The sequence below is a fragment of the Trachypithecus francoisi genome, unplaced genomic scaffold, assembly GCF_009764315.1.
Source record: "Trachypithecus francoisi isolate TF-2019V2 unplaced genomic scaffold, Tfra_2.0 Lachesis_group10, whole genome shotgun sequence".
Lineage (NCBI taxonomy): Eukaryota > Metazoa > Chordata > Mammalia > Primates > Cercopithecidae > Trachypithecus > Trachypithecus francoisi.
This window is the reverse complement of record NW_022681455.1, coordinates 46,101,515-46,122,452: the sequence shown is the minus strand read 5'-3', so window position 1 is coordinate 46,122,452 and position 20,938 is coordinate 46,101,515. Positions and strand designations below refer to the sequence as shown.

Sequence of the window (20,938 nt, the reverse complement as noted above, 5' to 3'; positions counted from 1 at the left end):
AGTCCCTTCACCTCTTGAACCAGTCTCTTCTCTGCTCTCGGCCTCAGTTCCCTTCTCTGTGACAGGATGCCTCCCAGAGCCCTTCTTGCTCTCTGATTCTTCACATGCCCTTTAGCCAGGTTCCCTCCTTCACCACCACACCTCCCCCAGTACAACTGTGCCTTTCCTGGGCTGCTTCTCTAACTCAGGGGTCTCCAATCTGCAACCACAGTGGGACCACAAAGTGGGCAGAGATCACTGGAGTCGTATGCCCCATGTGTCCTTGAACATTATTCCAGAGGGGAGTCATCATCTGACTTCATCATCATTTCATCAGATTCTAAGTTTCCGTGATCCAAATAGAACCGGGCAGGGCTGGATGCAGACCCTCCCTCCAGTCTCTCCTCTCCACCTACCTTCCCTGTCCTGAGCTCTGTTCCCACTGGTCCAGATCTTTCTCTGCACTGCAGTTGTGTATAGGAGGTTTTATGAAGTGCATTCCTGCCATGTTAGTGACCTAATAATCCAGTACACTCAGGTAGCCGAACCCTCGAAGCTGTTAAAATGCATATCTCCAGAAGGCTACCAAGGTGGGAGTGCTAAGGGTGAGGCCATCAAGTATTCCAGAGCGCCCCAGGAGTATACCTTAGATGCCTCTGCACTCATCAGACTGAGGCAGGTGCCATAATCACCTCCCAGTAAATGTTACCAAGCCAGTGCCTCAGCCCCATAGAGACCTGCTGGTCTGTCCACAACAAACCACCAGCCTCACCAGCTTCCCAAGCGACCCAGGCTGGAAGGTGGAGTGGCTGGAAGGTTGTGAGGCCTCTGGAGCAGGGCAGCCTGGCCTTCTGGTTCTCTAGGGGGCAGCAAAACCCTCATAACGATTCACCAAGCGCTGGTCGGCCATGTGTTTCTCATCATACCACTATTTGTAAAAGCTGCCAAAAGCCAACACATTATGGGAGCCTTTTTCCCCTTAGCTTTATTTTTTAAAGGAGAAAACCACATACAAACACTCCAACCATTTTTTTCAAATCACATTTGATCCCAGGGAGCATTTGGTGTCAAAATGAGGAATCCAGGAAGTCTCAAGTTGTTTCTAAATGAGACTAACATCCATCCCTCTCCTTAGACTGACCCAGTGAACACTCGACAAGGAAGTGTTGTGATTAATGCTGGGATTACTGTTGAGACATTCTGGCCCTTGCCTTTCATCTCCATGGAGTGGCCGAAGTTTCTAGGATTCAGCACTGAGAGTCAGGAGCCCTGCCTCTGGCAACCTGTCTACCAGTGTTTGTCGTATGACCTTGGGCCCTCTCAGACCCTCCTTGCCTTCTCATCTCTAAAACGAGGGGGTGAAACTACATAGTCTCCAAAATGCCTTTTGTTGCATGTTCCACGATTCCATGAGTTTCTCAAAGTACTCTTGCAGAGCTGGTTACTGTCTCAAATAATCCTACTACATAGATGCTGTAATAAAAATTCAGGAGGGTAAACTGATATAGTCTAGTTACACAGTATGTCATTTACTCAGTCATCTAGCAAGAATGATTTAAGTATCAACAGGGTTCAGAACACTGACAGAATTGGAAGACAACTTGAATTCATTATTTTAAAAAACGTATAGCGATAACTCATCACAGTGAAAAACAAGAATGTTCTGACCTTCTGGGAGGTAGAGAAACAGCCTCCAGACCTCACACAGGATGGCATGGTAGCTGGGGACAGGAGGTTTAGAGTCAGAGTGACTCAGGTTCAAATCCATACCACTAGGGTTGTGCTAGGCTGCACTAACAAATCAACCATAAAATTCCAATGGCTTAACAGAACACAGGTTTATTTCTCATTTGAGCAAATTCTCAGAGGGTAGTGTGGCCCTGTTCCATCCTGTAGTTTTTGGAATACATGCCCTCCAAGGCTCCTTCAGCAGGGAGAGAGAGAAGAAAGATCTCCCAAAGGGTTTTGCAGGGCCAGGGCTGAAAAAAAAAAATGTCATGGTGACGTTACTTTCCCTCCTATCACATTGGTCAGAATCCACACACGATGCTAGCTTAGGTGCTTAGGTGAGAGAGCAGCTGGGAAATAGAATTACATGGCTATTTAATGAATATGCATTATTCATTCATCAGGCAAATGACCTGAAATCTCTAGAATCTTTAATTCTCACATCTATAAAACAAGAACCATACTGTTGATCTTATAGGGCTATTGTAGAAAATACTACTACTGAGCATAGTGCCTGATATGAAGTAAGAGCTCATTAAACGGTAGATCAAAGAGAAAGAGCAGTCAGTGCCTGTTTTGGGTCTGTCTCCCAGGTGCAATTGTACAGACAATTGGTGACCTTAGGTCTTAAAACCCCAGATCCTAAGGGATATCTTTTTAATGAATAAGCCAGGCCTCTTTCACCTCCAGGGATATTTTGCTTACACAGCAGACATGAGTAAAGCACACAGTCAAGGATTAGAAAAGTCAGACACATTAACCTCTTTCTCGCCTGAGGGTTTGGTGAACTAAGGAAGTGGGAACAAGGGAGAAGGGAGAGAAAGAGGAAGTCCTTCCACTTTTCAGCTCCTTAGAAAAAGGAGGGAAAACACTCAAGCTGCCATCAGCAAGGCCATTCCATCAGGATCGTCTTTCTTTTTCTCCAGTGTATCTATCCCCAACACCAGTCTCAGGGCCTGGTCCTCAGTAGGTGTTTCATGCACATTGGTTTAATTGCATGGCGGGTATCCTTTTGTTTAGTGTCTTGGTTGGCTGCGACTAGTCAGTGAGAAATCAGCTGAAACTCTAAACCAGTTAGGGCACTTACCATCTGCAATGGTTTTCTCTTCCTTTTTGCTACTATTTTCTACTTTTGAATTTTTTTTTTTTTTTTTTGGTGAGAAGCCAACTGTTTTACTTCCCAGAATGAAAGTTAAGTGCATGCATCTGAAATAAGATATCTTAAAAACAGGTTGGAGAGAAATTTTCATCATTTAGATCAGGAGTCAGTAGCTTTATCTGTAAAAGGTCAGATAGTCCTGTGTTTTTGGCTTTGTGTGCTCTTCAATGTCTGTCACAATTCCATGGTGACACGGGGCAAGAAGCCATAAACTAGTATGGAAGTGAATGGGCATGGCTGTTTCCATAATATTTTACTTATGAACACTGAAATTTGAATTTCATATTATTGTCACATATCACAAAACAGTATCCTCCTTTTGATTTTTTTCAAGCATTTAAAAATGTAAAAACCATTATTAGCTTGAGAACCACAGACAAATAGGGATCATGGGTCACAGTTTGCTGACTCCTGAGTTAGAAAACTTTATCATCTCTTTGATTATCATCAGATCACATCAAATGTTATTTCAAAGCTGTTTCTGTGAATGAAACACTCTCCCCTAGCCTTTTAGAGAAACAAAATCTTCTTTGTAGTCCACTTCTTTGCGTATTTAAAACATGCCATAAATATGGAGGTAAAATGAATGCATTTATCCCATACAGTATCCTCCCTCAGTGTAGTTACTGAAATTTGTGAGATTGACATCTTAGAGACACGTTTCCCACAAGAACAAAGCTCAAATGGAACACTGCACTATACAGTAAAGTCCCAACGAGTTCTAGTGCTTGGGAAACAGGATGACACCACCATAGCCCCCTGAATACACAATCCTCTGTCATCATCTTGGATTTGGTACCACATATCCCTATTTGACCCACGCTGATTGTGAAGAAATGATCAGATGACTGAAAGTTTGACCAATTGATGAGATACAGCAAAACAAAGCAAGAAACCCATACCAAGCTACCCACTGAGGTGCATTTTCTAGGCCTTTCTGTCTTTACATTATCAAGGAGAAACGAAGAACACTTGGCATTTGTTAATGGTAATTTAAGTTTATCGATTCTAATAGCATGCTGAATTATATGTGAGATGGCCGAAATAAGATGAGATGCCACTAAATTCCCACGTCTTGGTAGATTATCTAGTATCCTGCAGGAACCCCTGCTGTGTGCCCCCAGCCACAGCAGATGAATGTGATGATTCTCAGTATACCCAGGAAGACATATGTGGAGCATCGGTGCAGAGCGCCCCCTCCTGGTGGATGGAGACAGCTCCTCCAGGATGCGTAGCTCAGCCTTTAGGGCTCTGGGGCTTTGAGAATCAACGTTATGGGAAGCCACACAACGTGGAATTTAAAACCTAGTCTTCCACAGTGAAACTGCCTGGGTTGGGATCCTGGCTCTGCCAGGCAGCCATGTGACCTCAGGCAAATTGCTTAACCTCTCTATGCCACCGTTTCCTTGTATGGGAAGATAGGCTAATAACAGTACCAATAGAGTTGTTCTGAGGAGCAAATGGTGAATTTGTGTAAAGGGATTAGAACAGTGCATGCCGCACAGTAGGTGCTCAATGCAAATTACCTTTCACTGTTTCCAGAGAAGCAGTGGAGGGGGAAGGACACTGCTGCAGGGCCAGGAAAACAGGTTCTCATCGTCCCTCCACCGTTTATTAGCCATCAACATTTATCTTCTCAGGTATCCAGTTCCCTTCTGTGTAAAAGGAGGACAATAATGCCTTCCTTATCTGCCTCACAGCAGAGAGTTGGACTCTTCCAATGGCAGTATCTCTGAAATTACACAGCCACATAACATGGCCCCAAAAGGAGTCCTAGCTCATGGGCCAGTTGAGGAACAGAAAAGCATTCAAGAACAACAAATATTTTTTTAAATCTTGTTTGGTTCAAACTATCAAAAACATCAAAACAGACAAAAAGGATTTTGCTTTTTAAACATAAAACAATCCAACAGCCCGCAGTCAAAAACTATTCACCCAGAGATCACAAAGGTGCATATTAATTGAAGATAATGATAACCTGGCAACTAACTGTCCCCATCTCTTCCCACCCCTACATGGCCATACCCATAAAATGCTTGTGAAATAATATTTACTTGAGTTGATTTTCTCACTTTGATGGGGCTAATGAGTCCAAGCCCTGGGTTCCCACATGAGCAAGTTTACCTCCTTCAGTCTCAAGGCCAATCATCCTAACTCCAGCCTGCCTCTTGTATTATTCTGGCTTCAAAATGAAAGGCTCTGGGGGTGGGGTGGGGGGTGGGGCGGCAAGGGCTGGATCATTGCAAATCTATCTCCAAATAAAATAAAATAAAATAAAACAATTGAAAACACATGTCCTTTGTTGGAGCTTGGTAGTTTCTGCATCTTATTACTGCACACAAATAATAAGCATGTGAAGGACGTGTCAGAAAAGGACTGTGGGTATTCTTCCTTTGGAGAAGTGATTTAGTGCTAACATACCTGGCATCTCCTTGCTCCCAGAATCAGCTCTGTGTAGCTAGGATTATAATCACAGTACTAGCAATAGATGGCTATTTTAGTGGGTAGGGGAAGTGTTGAGAACCCTACCTGATAGAGAGGCAAGCTCAGCAGGAAGTTTGGTTGGGCCCTCTCACTGGCACATCACTGTTGGTGGTCCCAATAAAAGGGCACACATCCTAAGTCCCCTGAGTGGTATTCTGGTTCTTTACCTAGCAGACTGTGTCACCCTAGGCAGATCTCAGCACCTCTCTGGCCTCTGGTTTCTTCCATGGATGACCTAAGGCTGAGAATGCCCACCCTCCCTATAAGATGAGGATAAAGACCCCCAAAACATTTTGTAGATGCAGCTGGAAAGGGAGATATTACTCATCGTGATAGGGATAGGCTCGCCTTTAAAGGAGCTCCAAGTCTACTGATTCACAGAACACTGCATCCTCCATTTCAGGTACCCCAAACTGGCTGCAAAACACCGGGAATCCAACACAGCGGGCATTGACATCTTTTCCAAGTTCTCTGCGTACATCAAAAACACCAAGCAGCAGAACAATGCCGGTGAGTGACTCCCTTCCACCAAGAACCCCGGCAGTGTCTGTTTGCTGCCCAAGGCATCTTCAGTTTGCTCGTGGGTATGTCAAATACTTGGGCCAGAGAAGCATCTGGAACCAATACTGCTTATTATTTGCCCCCACTTCCCCACCACCACCATCTAGTCCCCCTTGACACAGGGGAGGCGGTGGTGGATCCTGCTGCCTGGCTGGTGCAGGAGGAAAGGCCAGGGCTTTACTGCCAAGCTGGAGAGAGGAACACAGTTTGTGCTCTGAGCCTGCCTTATTGCACAGCATAGTGCACTGCGCAGGACAGTCCTAACTGCCCATTGTCCCAAGTTCACAACCCTGCCTGTGATCACATTAGAAAAACATATTCCCTCTTCCTTCTGGTCCCTGCAAGATTTCTCCACGGATTTTTCCAGAGGCCAAGGGAGAGGCAGCACAGTCACTACTGTGGCAAATGCGGAAGGCAGGCCTGAGCTGTGTTCTCCCCTTCTGCAGGACAGTGGGCCCTGGAAAGCCACTCCTCAAAGCCTATCCCATCCTACATTGGGCCCTTCGTTTCTGGCATTGGCTGCAGAATTCAGAACTTGGGTCTCTTGCAGGGCCTTCTGAAAGGGAGCTGAGTTCCCTCCAATTAAGCTCACAGCACTTGCAGTCCTTCATTTGTCATTGCCCTTTAAGAATTACCTAAAGCCACTTGCATGGAACCGTCCAATTAAGCAAGCATAACACTTGAAGAATGGTGTTAGGCCCATGAGGAACAGACTGGCCACTGCAGTGCCAACCTGGGGGGCTTGGATTTTTATCCTATGTGCAATGGCAGCCATTCCCTTGCCCTCAGAATGGGATGACAAGACATCCTCACAGGCTGGATGACTGGAGTCCAGCACAAAGCCAAGCAGTGTAAGTGCTCCATGAATCTTTGTGAATGAACGAGTGACTGATGCACAATGGACCAAAACAAGGGAATAGATGCTAGATGCCCCAGAAGCTCCAAGGAGAATAGCATCTCTTTGGATCAAGGCTACCAGCATATGCAGCCATGCATGGTCAAAGAGATGAAATGTTGGCAGGAACAGAGTTGGTGTAGTGGGAAGTAAATAACTTAGGAAGTTACTGAGGACCTGGATTGTGACAAGTGCAAAACTCGATTCTGGAGGTCCAAAGAAGAAACAAACACTTCCTCAGTCTGCAGTGCCTGGCAGGTGCAGAAGGAAAGGCTTCAAGTCAGTTTGATCCAAGAGAGTCTGGAGAGCCGATTAACCACTGGTAAAAGAACAAAATAATTTCTGTCGAAGGTATTCAGAACCAGAAGCATTTACCATGGGGGTAAATGCATGAGACTCCTTTTCTGGGAGTTTCAACTGGGTCATAAAGATTAAGAAAGAAGCAGTCGGCTGAGATCATTGAGTGGAAGATGTGGGGAAGTTGAGAAAAAGTCAGGGACAGAGACTGGAAAAAGTGACTGAAGCCTGCAGTGCCAGCCTGGAGGGCTTGGTTCTCTGTCTTGTGGGCAATGGCACCCATTAGAGGTGTGTGTAGAGAAACTAGAAAGAGAGTGGCTTCTGGAAATAAGAAGAAGCCTGTGTAAAACACTTTCAATCTACTTGGTGCTCTTGCTTCATTGCTGCTTGGACCCTGTAGTGTGCTGAGTAGTACTCCCCCAGAATTCACGTCCAGCCTGGGCAACATAGCAAGACCCTGTCTTAAAAAAAAAAACTTGTTTTCAATTAGCTGGGCAAGGTGATGTATGACTGTAGTCCCAGCTACTCAGGAAACCAAGACAAGAGGATTGCTTGAACCCAGGAGGTCAAGGCTGCAGTGAGCTATGATCATGCCACTGCATTCCAACCTGGGTGAAAGAGCAAGGTCCTGTCTTTAAAAAAAATTTGTTTTAATGTATGTCCACCTGGGATCTCAGAATGTAACCTCACTTGGAAATAGGGTCTTTGCAACTATAATTAGTTAAGGATTTGGCGATGAGATCATCTTGGATTTAGTGTAGTCCCTAAATCCAATGACTGCTGTTCTTAAAAGAATAGGAGAGGGGCCAGGTGTGGTGGCTCTCACCTGTCATCCCAGTACTGTAGGAGACCAAGACGGGTGGATCACCTGAGGTCAGGACTTTGAGACCCCCGTCTCCACTAAAAATACAAAAATTAGCCAGGTGTGGTGGCACATGCCTGTAGTCCCAGCTTCTTGGGAGGCTGAGGCAGGAGAATGACTTGAACCCAGGAGGCGGAGGTTGCGATGAGCTGAGATCACACTGCTGTCCTCCAGCCTGGGCAACAGAACGAGACTCTGCCTCAAAAAAAAAAAAAAAGAAAAAAGAAAAAAAAAAAAGGAGGAGAGGAGAGGATAGAGACATGCAGGGGAGAAGGTCATGTGAAGACAGTCAGAGACTGGGGTGATGCTGTCACAAGCCAGGGAACTCTTAGCTTTCCGGAAGCTGGAAGAGGCAAGGAAAGACACCTGCTAACACCTTGATTTTGGAACTGTAAGGGGAAAAGTCTCTGTTGTGTTAAGCCACCCAACTTGTGGTACTTTGTCGTAGCAGTCCTAGGATGAATACGGCCCCTCAGAGCCATTGTGAGAAAGAACAGTCATTGCTGCTTTCCCAGCTGAGGACGCAGAACCAAACAAGAGGACCCATGACTTGTCTGCCCCCAAGGCAGAGCTGGCTCTCGAACCCTCATTTTCAGACGCCACACCCAGCATCCTTTCCTCTTGGCCACAAATATCTTCTTTCATACTTGTCAAAGTGCCCTCAGAAAGATTATCTTATTTGAGCCTTCCAGGTTTTTAAAATTATAAATGGTATTTACATATTATCCATATTTACAGTTCTCCTATTCCCAAGGCCAAAGCCAGTTTCCACCAAATGCCGCATATCCATTTCTTATAAACTCAGTACTCTCCAATTTTCATTGTTTCCCCTTCTTCTGTTTCACCCTGTTTTCTTCTGTAATGAGACTTGCCCTTGTGACTCCTGCTTCCCCTAACTCATTTGCACATTTCAAAGCTCCAGCATTGCTGCTTTCCCAAAGAGCCTGTCCTCAGATGTGCTATTCCACCTTCTGTTTAACAAGACACCACACATTCCTTCCCTAGACCTATAACTTGTCCACGCCCCTCCCTTCCTCTTTACTTGTCCTTCCTCCCACCCAATATCCCCCAGTTGTGGTCCACTGGGTCCAAAATTCTTAGACTTAGCAAGCCAGAGGTCAAGGCTCCCGTAGGGCTTGCCCTCCTGTAGAGAGCAACACGGCTCCTACGCTACGGTCCCAGAGCCCCACAGCCCCTGACCCGGGAGAGGGTCCCTCCCCTTTCTGTTCTGTGTGAGCTCTGTGGCTGTGGCAGCTCCCCAAAAGCATCAGCATTGAGGCCCAGGCCTCCTTCCATATGCCGCCCTACACTACTTTGCCGTTTTGTTTCCCCTCTGGATCTTCAGCGCTGCACCTAGTTCTCCAACTTTCTTTCTTTAAAGGGTTTCTCTTGTGTTTTCATTTACTTTATCTTGAGCAGAGCCCTCCCTCCCCTCCACCTGGTCACTAATGCCCCAGCCCCTATACACACACTGACCCAGGTCATCATCCTTCTCTGCCCTCTCAACATGAAAACATGAGAAAAACCAACACCGTTACATGGTTCTCCATGGTGGGTCATCTCTCCACTCCTGTGGTGACTACAGGAACCACCAAGTAAAATTTCCCTGTTGTTCCCCAAAGCCTCATAAGTTCCCAGCTACCACATCCATGGGAGCCATCCCGGCAGTACTGGAGTAATGGAGAGAATCATCCATTAGTCTGTACTGTCAGTCATTCATTGATTCATTCAAAAAACTGCAAGTTATACAAAGTGTCTACAAGTCCGAGCTAATATTTAAAGGGCACTGCTTATGTGCCAGGTACTGTGCTAGGTTCTGGAGTTGCCAAGGCAATGAGACAAAGTCATTGCCCTCCATGAACCTAACAATCTACAGGGGGCTGTAAAACATGAAAACATGCAATTCCTGGCCTGTGATTGAATCCCATCACTTTTAACTGCACAACTTTACCCAAGAGACTTACTTTCTCTGAGCCTCTGGCTCTGCATCTGTAAAATGGACTTTATATTCAGATTCTTTATCTGCCAATTAAGGCAAAATAATATCACCAAGGTTTGTAATGCAGGTTCATCTATTTTATAACTCAGTGCGTGTAAAACCCTTAGTGCAGAGCCTGGCCTAGTAACTGTTAAATTTGATTATTTTGATTATTGCTATTAGCACAAAAATAGGACCAGGATGAATAATGGCATCAGAAACTGCTGCTTCAGCTCTTGCTTCCCCCTCAGTGAGCTCTTCCAGATCTCCCACCCATTCAGTCTATTTTCTACTTTTTAGACTTTGTTGGTGAATGGTCCTCCTCTCCAAAGTGTCATCAAGGAGCGTCAGTGGCCTGGCCCGACTCTCATACCTCAGCAGCCTTGCATTTTTGTTTGTTCCCCGAGTGATGATTCTGTGCTCCGTGTTGAGGACTAACACTGTACTCGCCCCTCCTCTGTAATTTCTAAATCTGGGTCCCTTTGGTCTGCAGTAACCAGATTCTGCCTCCATGCCCCCTCCTCTCACTCTTTCCAAACCTGCTCTTCACTTCACTTAAATGTAGCCTGGATTTTCTCATGACTGGGTGGTAAGACCCCACATTAAGTCAGGTGCTACTTGGGGAATTTGCTTCGTTTTCTTGTGCCTTAAGATCTCTCACCCCCACCCCTTGTTTTGGGGAGAAGGATAAGGACTGTGTTTCTAAACATGCCATGTTTCCCATGCAGAGAGGCAGGCAACTCTGTGTGGCTCAGCTTGCAGACTCTAAAGCCGACTGCTTTAGAGTTCAGACACCAGCTTTGCCTCTTGTCCTTGTAACATGGGGCAGGTTACTTCAACTCTGTAATGCCTCAGTTTCCTCATCTGTGAAATGGGGGTAATAACTGTGCATACCTCATAAGTGTGCTTGGAATAATGCCCACCACCATGTTCAAAGTCAGCTGCTGGGGCCGGGCACGGTGGCTTACCCCTGTAATCCCAGCACTTTGGGAGGCCGAGGTGGGTGGATCATCTGAGGTCAGGAGTTTGAGACCAGCCTGATCAATAAGGCGAAACCCTGTCTCTAATAAAACTACAAAAATTAGTCGGGTGTGATGATAAGCACCTGTAATCCCAGCTACTCAGGAGGCCTAGGGAGGAGAATCACTTGAATCCGGGAAGCGGAGGTTGCAGTGAGCCGAGATCGCATCACTGCACTCCAGCTTGGGCAACAAGAGTGAAAATCCTTGTTTTTGGTGCCAATGTCGTATTCTCATGTGCTTTTGCCCCTTTCTTTGTAGCTGGAGAAGAAGCAGGCATGCCTACGCCTGTAGCCTAAGACAAGAATTCAGTATTTCTCCTGCTGTATTCACGCCGACCACCTTCCGTCCATCATTCTTTTGCACAGCCCACTTCCATGGGACTGCCTTTCCCCTAGTGAGAGGTCTAAAAAGCGCCAAGTGCAATCGTATCTAATCTGTATCGCATGCAGTCTCAAGGCTTAAGCTCGCTCAGGCCGCTCAGGTGACCTGCACTAAATGGTGTTTTGCCCAATCTGGATGATTTTAGTCTTTCAAGGCTTCCTATGAATTCCCCCTTTTCTTCCCCCTTCAAATCCACTCTTCTCTCCTATTTCCACCTCTGTATTCCTCTGTCTTGGGAGGCCTTCTTTCCATTTTAAAATTTATACTCCACTTGTTTCAGAAAGGTTTTATAGTTACTCACAGGGATGTATAAAGCATGTCAAACCAACAAAGGCCAGGAGGAGGTGAGAAAGAAAAACAAGGAGACTACCAAAAAATGGAGCCCTGGGTGAGTTAAAACAGTCGGGGCAGCCCCGGGGCCTTCGTGCACCACACAGAAGGTAGACCACAAAGTTGGCTCTAAACTTGTGAGCAGACAAAGCAAAACAGGGCCCCTGGTCAGCTGCAGCTCGGTCCTCCTAGAAGATAAAAACAAACCAGCCTCCCAGAAGAATAACAAATATTCCTACTGTGAGCCGCAGGCACAGAGGAGCTGTGGTTTCCATTTTCTTTGGTTCTCCCCTCCTGTGACTTCTCTTTCAGGCTGCTGTAGACTCCAGGCCCTGCTGCCTTCCTGCTGCTCTGACTCCTCTCCAGCTTCCCCCACCTGTGGGCTGTGCTCCTCCCCATCTCACAAGCCCTGTGTTCTCTCTTCACCTGAAACTCACTTTCTTCCTTTCTCTCCATCTTCTCTGGAAGACTCAGGAGACCTCCCTGCAGCTTCAGACATGTGTCACCAACCTCCCTGCTCCTCTCTGTCCACCCAGGACATGGGACACAAAACAGCCCATCTGGGCTTATCTATTTTCATCAAGACGAATGGGGTCCTGCACTAAGTATGCAAAACTGCACCCCTTTCACTCGAAAGGTTGCACCTAGTTCTCTTTTTATGGAAGACTGAGATGTCCTAACATACTCTTCCTAAAATACTTGTCCTAATAAGGTGCTTCTAACTTCCTAAAGAAAGCCCTAAAAATCTTCCTTGGTATCTGTGATGTGCTGGGCACAGTGCTGTGTGTTCAGGGTACAAGGACCATGCTCAGATTGCATTGCCCTTCATTAGTTGTAACTGCAGTGGCCATGTTTTCCAAACTGAAAATCAGATGCCTAACAAATTGCCTTCATTGAAAATAATCAAATTATAAGAAATTGGTACTGTCCCAGGAAATCCAGGACACATGTCCCCAAATGAAAAGCACCTGGTTAGGGCTAAGCCCTCTGCTTCTCCTTTCTCTCTCCAATCCAAGCTCAAACCTGGTTACTAGAGGGCGAGGGAGTGTACCTTAGTTCCCACCACCTCCTGGTTCCCAATTTGTGGCTGGAACAAAAAAGTAGCCATTAGCCACACAGGTCCCTGAGCAGTCTTGGTTCTGTTTCCAAATAAAGGCCAAGGTTTCCACCTCCCTAAGGCTCACATCAGAGGCTCCTCTTCCTGGAACCTGGAAGTGGGCATTGTGCTCCCTGGGCTTATTCTGGAAAAATTGATTGTCCCTGCTACATAGAATGGAAGAAGACTCTCGGGTTATTCTAGGAATCTCAGTGAGCTTATCTCAGAATTCAGATGATCATTCTCACTGAATGGGAATGTGATTGAAGGAGTACATTGTGGTTCTTATTAACACAATATCAATGACTGCCATCCTGCCTCACTCGTTTCCCTTCCTCATCTCCTAGAGCCCTCTTAAAAGGCAGCAGGGGCGAGCCAGCCACAGCTGCATTCCTCGCTATTTCCTTGTGTTCATGTTCCATTCAGGCCTGAATCTTCAAATTGCTCCAGTCTTCTCCTTCTAAGAAGTGCCACCTGCAGTGGGTCATGCTCCTGGCTAATGCTGCTAGAAAAAGAACTCATCTGTATCACTGGCAGTCTTTCTTTTCTTTTCAGGTTCTCATGGTTTCTCATGGTTTGTGTCCTCAACAACCCATCCCTGTCCTCCCATCTTGTAGACTGCTTGGTGTGACCACACCAACAGGCTGATTCCTGCAGCCTGCTCTGGTCCTGCCTACCTGGGAGTCACAGTGCCTCCTCCCCTTCACTCCCTTTTAATAAAATCTTAAGACTCTTAAAGTAAACATATTAAACAAGATCATCCTCATTCAGTGTATAGAAAATGTAGGCTTGCACACTTCAGCTCAACATTAGGAAGTTTACAGTTAGGCCGGGCATGGTGGTTCACGCCTGTAATCCCAGCACTTTGGGAGGCCGAGGCAGGCAGATCATGAGGTCAGGAGTTTGAGATCATCCTGTCCAACATGGTGAAACCCCATCTCTACTAAAAATACAAAAATTAGCTGGCTGGGGTGGCGCATGCCTGTAATCCCATCTACTTGGGAGGCTGAAGCAGGAGAATCACTTGAACCAGGGAGTCAGAGGGTACAGTGAACCGAGATGGTGCCACTGCACTCCAGCCTGGTGACAGAATGAGGCTCTGTCTAAGAAAAAAAAAAAAAAAAAGAAAGAAAGTTTACAATTAAATCTGTAGAATGGACTGCCAGCGAAAGAACTGAGCATCCCATCAACAGAAAGGACCAAAAAGAGGCTGGATCTTTGGAGGTAGGAACTGCCTAATCTAAGGTGCCATTGATTGTACGACACTATTATTTTAAACACTGGCTGGGCGCAGTGGCACACACCTGTAATCCCAGCACTTTGGGAAGCCAAGGTGGGCAGATCACTTGAGGTCAGGAGTTTGAGATCAGCCTGGCCAACATGGCAAAACCCAGTCTCTATTAAAACTACAAAAAAACTAGCCAAGCATGGTGGTGCACACTTGTCATTCCAGCTACTTGGGAGGCTGAGGCAGGAGAACCGCTTAAACCCGGGAGGCAGAGGTCACAGTGAGCCAAGATCATGCCACTGCACTCCAGCCTGGGCGACAGAGCAAGATTCCATCTCAAAAACAGACATACAACAAAACCTCTAAGAAACAACAACAAAAAATGCTATCACTTAAACAAAGTGTTTTCACTTAACCTCTCATATTTTGATTGTAAGACATTGCCTGATTTCACAGATGCTAAAGAGTGAAAAAAAATGTGCACCTTAGACTTGATGAGATGTATTAGTGGACTTTCACAGTCCTTTCCAGATCTAACCTTTTATTACTTCCTTAAGGCTATTCAGTGATATATCAGACCCTCCTTTTGCTTGACCTTGAGCTACCCTGTTGGAAAAAAAGTGAATCAAGTTCAACATTGCTTCTAAATTGCTCTGGGATAGCTGTACTAGCTCCATTTCCAGTAAATAGCAACTCTGCTCTCTGTCCCTCTTGCCTGGAAACAGGTACCACTTCCTAGTAAGTCAGGCTTTGGCAAGCTTTCTCTGTAAAGGATCAGAGAGTAAGTAGTTTAGGCTTTGCAAGCTACACAGCCTCTACCAAACTCTGCTCAATTCTGCTGCAGGAATCATAAAGCAGCCACAGATAATATGTAAGCAAATAAATAGGACTGTGCTCCAACAAAACATCATTAATGGACACTGAAATTTGAATTTCACATCATTCTCACATCATGAAATATTCTTCTTTTGACTTTTTTCCAACCATGCAAAAATGTAAAAAACAAAACAATTCTTAGCTTGAGGGCAGCATGAAAGTAGGCAGTGAACTGGATTTAGTCCTTGGATTGTAATTTGCTGACCTCAGTCTTAGGCAGTCCGTGGCAACAATAGCAAGTTCTGTTAATTTCAGTATGCCTCAGCCTCCTCAACGGTAATATGGAGATTGTAATAGCACCTTCTCTTGTAGATTTGTCATGTTAATTAGATGAATTAATGCATATAAATCACTTAGGACAGTTCCTAAGTGTGTGATAGCTATTGCCGCTGCTGCTATTAATTTCACAATGCTTCCCCCCTACCCTCATATCTAGTGTCCACCCTTTGGACTGGGCAACCCAGCTTTCCCTGTAATGTGGAAGCATGTGCTGCCCTCTTCTGGCAGGCAGAGGAATCGTCGCCAGAGCCAGCTGATACGATTCATTCAAGGCCTGTGGATTTGCAAGGGTCTTCCTATACAAGGATTCAGTTATAGCTAAGCCAGAGCTTAGAGGGTTCAGACAAGGCTAGGTCTTCTTCAAGGCTCAAAGTCACCTTCCACTATCTGTCCCCCGCATCAAGGGAAGGGCATGTTCACCAGGCCTGACAGATCTCCCGGAGGTCCCTGGCAGCCCTTCCCAATGACAACTGCCCCCAAATGTTTCTTTCTCCCTTTCCTCTCCCCATTCTACAACCTCCAGTCTTTACATTTATGAACTTCCTTGACCTAAAATAAAAAAGTGCTTGAAAGGATTCAGAGCGGCCTGGGAGGGCTGTTAGCCTAGAACTAACAAGCCCCTTATTATCAAAGGCCCTGTGCTTTCCCCCAAAGCGTCATGAAAGCCACTGCTGCTTCGGGGTAGGTGGGGAGGAGGGTGGGGGGCAGTGAGGTGGGGCATTTTTTCCAGATTCCCAGGATGTGGTGAGCCACGTTTAAAAGAGAGTGTGTATATTTATTATTCCAAGCCACTTCAATCACAAGGCGCTTCATGCCTTCTCCCCTTCCTCCCTCCCAGCCCCCAGCCCCCCGTGTTACAGTGGCCCTGTCTGGAGGGCCTGGCCATCCAGGGGATGGGTGCGGCATCCCCTTCTCATTCTGCCTTGTGCTCTGCCACGGGTCTGATGAGAAAGCTAAGGCTACGTGTAAAAGCAGCAGGAATGTGAAACCTAATTACCCCGTAGCGTGCTCAGAAACAGAGTCACTTAGGTGGCCGTGGGGCTCCATGTCTACTGTGTTGGAAACACAGAGCAGTTCTTTTGGAGGACAGTTGGGTCCCAGGAAGACCTCCACAGAGGCCTGGGGGCCCCACGGTGGGCTATTATCAGGCCATCTCGATGAAGGCTCCTGGGTGGTCAGGCCGACCTCCACAGCAGTGCGGATAACATGTGACCGTCTCGCCACTTCCTCATAAAGCAGCCATTGCTGTCTCCTTTCAAAAACGCCTCTGGTCACAAAGGGACCCTTCAGGCTGCCTTCCTTGGCAACCCCTGTGTGCAAATAGCCAACTAGGGGTATTTTGTTTGTTGGTTTGTTGGGTTAAAGTTTTGCTTTGACTAGCATTCTTGCAAGGAAAAACAAATAGCCTAGGCTCGGTGGGACCCACCTCGGAGGTCTGGTGGGCTCTGCATTTGCATGTCCTCGTCTCCTCCCTCAAGGAGGGTCCTTGAGGCTGAGGGCAGGAGGGAGGGGAGGGGGCAAATGCTCTCTCTGGCCCCTCCCATGAGCTGCCCGAGGGATTCCCCCAGAGGGTCTTTGATTTGGTTCATTATTAGGTGGATGCTTGCAATTTATAATTTAACAAATCTTGCTCCTGAAACGAATCCTTGGGCAGTTGTAAGGAAGGCGGTTGGTGGCGGTGTGGCCTGTTGAATGGGGCAGGCATGGGGAGGAGGGGGTGGGGAGAGCTGAGCCCTGCATGGGTGGGCGCATTCATTAGTGGAATTTTGCTGTGTGGGCTCCCCGACTGGAGTAGAGCGGAGACCACCAACACCATTCCATGTGGTGGAATTTCCCGCTGTCTAACCAGAATGAGTTCTCCTGGCCTGGCCTGGATGCAGATCAAGACCTGGGGAATAAAGGAACATTAAACAACCGATTTGCACATGAGTTAAATGCTCTTTCACCTCTTCTTACTGTTACCTCATCCTATGCAACCGACACCTCTTGTCTTTGTGCAATCTACGTATAGGAACCAAATACGTTTCTCAATCTCTCTCTCTCTCTCTCTCTCTCCACACACACACACACACACACACACACACACACACACTTATGCACTTCGTGTGTGTTCTGATGTTCCCATGTACTGGCAAGGCCATCACATACCTCCTTAGACAGGCTCATTTCAATTAATCTGAAAAAAAGTGCTTACATGCAAAATTATATTCGTGATGGGACACAATGTAAGTCTCATAACTTTACCACTAAGCACAGGATATGCAGACCACAGAAGTACAGTAGTGTGTCCATGGGTGTGTGTGTCTACATTTCATTGTGTGTGTGTGTGTAGGTTGAAAGTATCATAGTTCTAGCAAAAGCTTCAGCATTTCTCGGCTTTGAAACATCTTTTGCTACCAACTAGTGTTGCAAAGACATAAGAATTAAAACCAGAGATTAAATCTAGCCTGGTATTCTGACTTTATCAGCAGTTTAGAGAGGATAATTTGTTGGGGAAAAGTTGCTACATGGAAGTTTGCCTTTAAAACCCCAGGCTTTCTTTCAAATCCCGCTCCAGAGCCGTCTTGCAGGAAGACACTCCACCCCACCTCAAGCTTGTTTCCAGGCTGAGCCGGAGTAGCCTCATGAGCTAAAGACAAGCACAGACTTAAGGCTTAAGCATAAAGCAGCACTTCTTTTCATTCCTCTTGTTAGCCAGACCATTTTCTACCTTGCACATACATTTGAATCCCCTGGGAGTTTTAGGGGAAGAATAACCCCATAGGTTCTTAGTTGGAAGGGACCCCTGTAACAAAAGACAGATTAACAAGAGAAAAACAAGCATAATTTTATTAACACATGTATTTCCTATAATGAGGAGTTTTCCAAGAGATGGCTTTGAATTCTAGTTTCACAGCATCTTCATCAAAGGACAGTAAACTTTCAGAGATGTGACAAGGGAAAAAAACTTTGAGTCTCTAGGGGCAGCAACTTGGGGGGATAGCAAATGAATAGCAGATAAAGGCCAGTTAGCAAAGCTTGTTCAGTGTAGATTCCTGCAGAGCCATCTCCAGGAGCATAAGGGTCTTAAGTTGTTTTCAGTGGTTCTCCCTGGTAGAAGTGGGGAGGCAAGATACATTTTGTCTTTGTAAATCTATGTCCTGCTTTTAGACAAATAGATGGAGGGCAGAGAGCTTTACTGTCTCTGTTTCTTCTGAATTGTCTTCGTCTCAACAATCTTTCCTATTTTGAGGGTGGCATATCATCCTGGTTTCCCACAGGGTCTTGTTATGAAGCAGATATTTAGGCAGTGGATCTGGTGTGAGGCCTGAGAGCTCCCAGGCGATTCTGACACTGCTGGTCCTGGGCTGTGCTGTGAGAAGCAGGGTTCTGAGCAGCTCTCTCTGTGAGGAAGTGTGCTGAGTGTGCCTCCTTCATCATTGTCACCCCCAGACCCCAGCTCAGCATCTGCCCAGGGCAGATGCTCCATCATTATTTGTTAAATGAGTGAAAAAAAGTATCCCACACACCCCAACATGCCTCTACTGTGTCTATGCCTTTGCCTAGGAGATGATGACGGGGTCTCATCAGAGCCACAGGCAAGTCCTCCAGCCACTTCCTGTCCTGGCTGTGGAGCCTCACCTTTTAAATCTGTCCCCATGTTGCAGACTCCCCTATGCTCTGACTGTATTTATTTAAAACTTCCCAGTCCCCCTTTAAATCCTATGATATTCTGTGACTAGCATTGTCTTTGACCTGAGAACATACAATGATTTTGTAGCCTCCATTATATGATATCAAGCTTCATGGTGAATAATCTCACTTACAACCAATTAACAAAGGAGTGCAAGAAACTGAGCAGCTCTCCTCAGTAGGATGGCCAGTGTGCTGGTGGGCTTTGCAGAAGTGGAATTTTTCTTTTCACCGTTATTTTTATAACCGCATTCAAGGGAAATTCTATTTGGTGTTAAAGGTGATACTTTACCAAGAGTCAAAAAACACAGAAGGCTAATTTCTAGTGTTTTTTCAGCTAGAAGTCAGATAAATGTCAAATTATTTTTCTAAGACCCCTGGTGGACAAAGCATTTAATAATCTGGATCAAGGTAAATAAAATATGTTTCTCTGGCGGGGCGCAGTGGCTCATACCTATAATCCCAGCACTTTGAGGGGCTGAGGCGGGCAGATCACAAGGTCAGGAGATGGAGACTATCCTGGCTAACACAGTGAAACCCCGTCTCTATTAAAAATATAACAACAACAAAAAAATCAGCCGGGCGTGGTGGTGGGCACCTGTAGTCCCAGCTACTCGGGAGGCTGAGGCAGGAGAATGGCATGAACCTGGGAGGTGGAGCTTGCAGTGAGCCGAGATCGTGCCACTGCACTCCAGCCTGGGTGATAGAGCGAGACTCTGTCTCAAAAAATAAATAAATAAAATAAAATAAATAAATATATATGTGTGTGTTGTATATGTGTGTGTGTATGTATGTGTGTGTGTGTGTGTGTGTGTATATATGTGTGTGTATATATATGTTTCTCTGTGTGCATGTCTAGAACCTCTTCCCTTCCTGAACATTCTGGGGAGGGGAGGGTTGAGTCACATGATTTCTCAGACCTCCTGCACTCAGCTCAAACTCTGATGGTCTCATGCCCACTGATGTTTGCCGTGATAGTCATCCCTGTTTTGTCTCCATTGTGGGGACCCCAAAGATGAGTTTTACTCAACATTTTGCCCAGGTCTGAAACTGCCTCAGTTCCACCTGAGTCATTTGGCAGAGAGGTTGGTGCTAACCTATGCTTCTCTCTTGGCTCTGATAACAAAGTGGCTAGGACTCTGTGGGAGGGCACATCAGGCCAAACTAATCAAATCCCTTCATCCATTCTCAAAAGACCAAGGGCTACTATTAAACAAAGAAAGGGAACCATTGTTCCTCTACAGAGTTAAAGCTTGTTACATCAGTATATAGACATAGAATTGCATGATTTTAGGGTCCTTCGTCTTTCCTCACACCCCACTGAATAGCTCATTCTTTCAACAAATACTTATTCAGTACCAGACGCTGTGCAAGGTGCTAGAATAAAAGTGGAATAATGAGGTTGGGCACAGTGACTCATGCCTGTAATCCCAGCACTTTGGGAGGCTGAGGTAGGTGGATCACGAGGTCAGGAGTTCGAGACCAACCTGGCCAATATGGTGAAACCCCATCTCTACTAAAAATACAAAAATTAGCTGGGCATGGTGGCGCGTGCCTATAGTCCAAGCTACTTGGGAGGCTGAGGCAGAAAAATTGCTTGAACCGGGGAGGCAGAGGTTGCAGTGAGCTGAGATTACACCACCGCATTCCAGCCTGGGTGACAGAGAGAGACTCTATCTAGAAAAAAAAAGGAATAATGAAATATTGCCATATTGGCAATACCTATGTATTTTGGCAAATGTTGTGTTTGGCTGTTTGTAATAGAAGCTTGACTACAGTGACTAAAGCAAATATGTATTTTATTAGCAAAACCTATCTAGCGTTTTACTATGAGCCATGCCCTGTTCTAAACACTCTTGATAAATGTTTACTTCTTAAGAGGAATTTGCTTTTCTCACATAACAAGAAGTCCAGAGAGTAGAGAGTTCCAGGCAAATGTAGTTTCTGAAAGAAGTCGAAAATTGAGCTGCTGCTTAGAGCTCCTGATTCTCCATCTTTAGTGTGTGATCTTCATTCTTATTTCACAGGATAGTTGCTCCACCTCCAAATATCACATCCGCATTCCAGACAATGCCAGCTGCATCTATCTTATTTTTTTTCAGAAGCCCATT

The 20,938-nt window shown here is 45.9% G+C and overlaps 1 protein-coding gene across 2 annotated transcripts in view; it reads left to right on the top strand.

The window, feature by feature from the left end:
• CLIC5 (chloride intracellular channel 5) overlaps window positions 1-20,938 on the top strand; it is a 119,449-nt gene that overhangs the window by 72,793 nt on the left and 25,718 nt on the right. For both annotated transcript variants that reach the window (XM_033217363.1, XM_033217362.1), the window contains exon 4: window positions 5,754-5,860. In XM_033217363.1, the coding sequence (XP_033073254.1) occupies window positions 5,754-5,860 (107 nt within the window). The remainder of the gene's footprint in view (window positions 1-5,753; window positions 5,861-20,938) is intronic.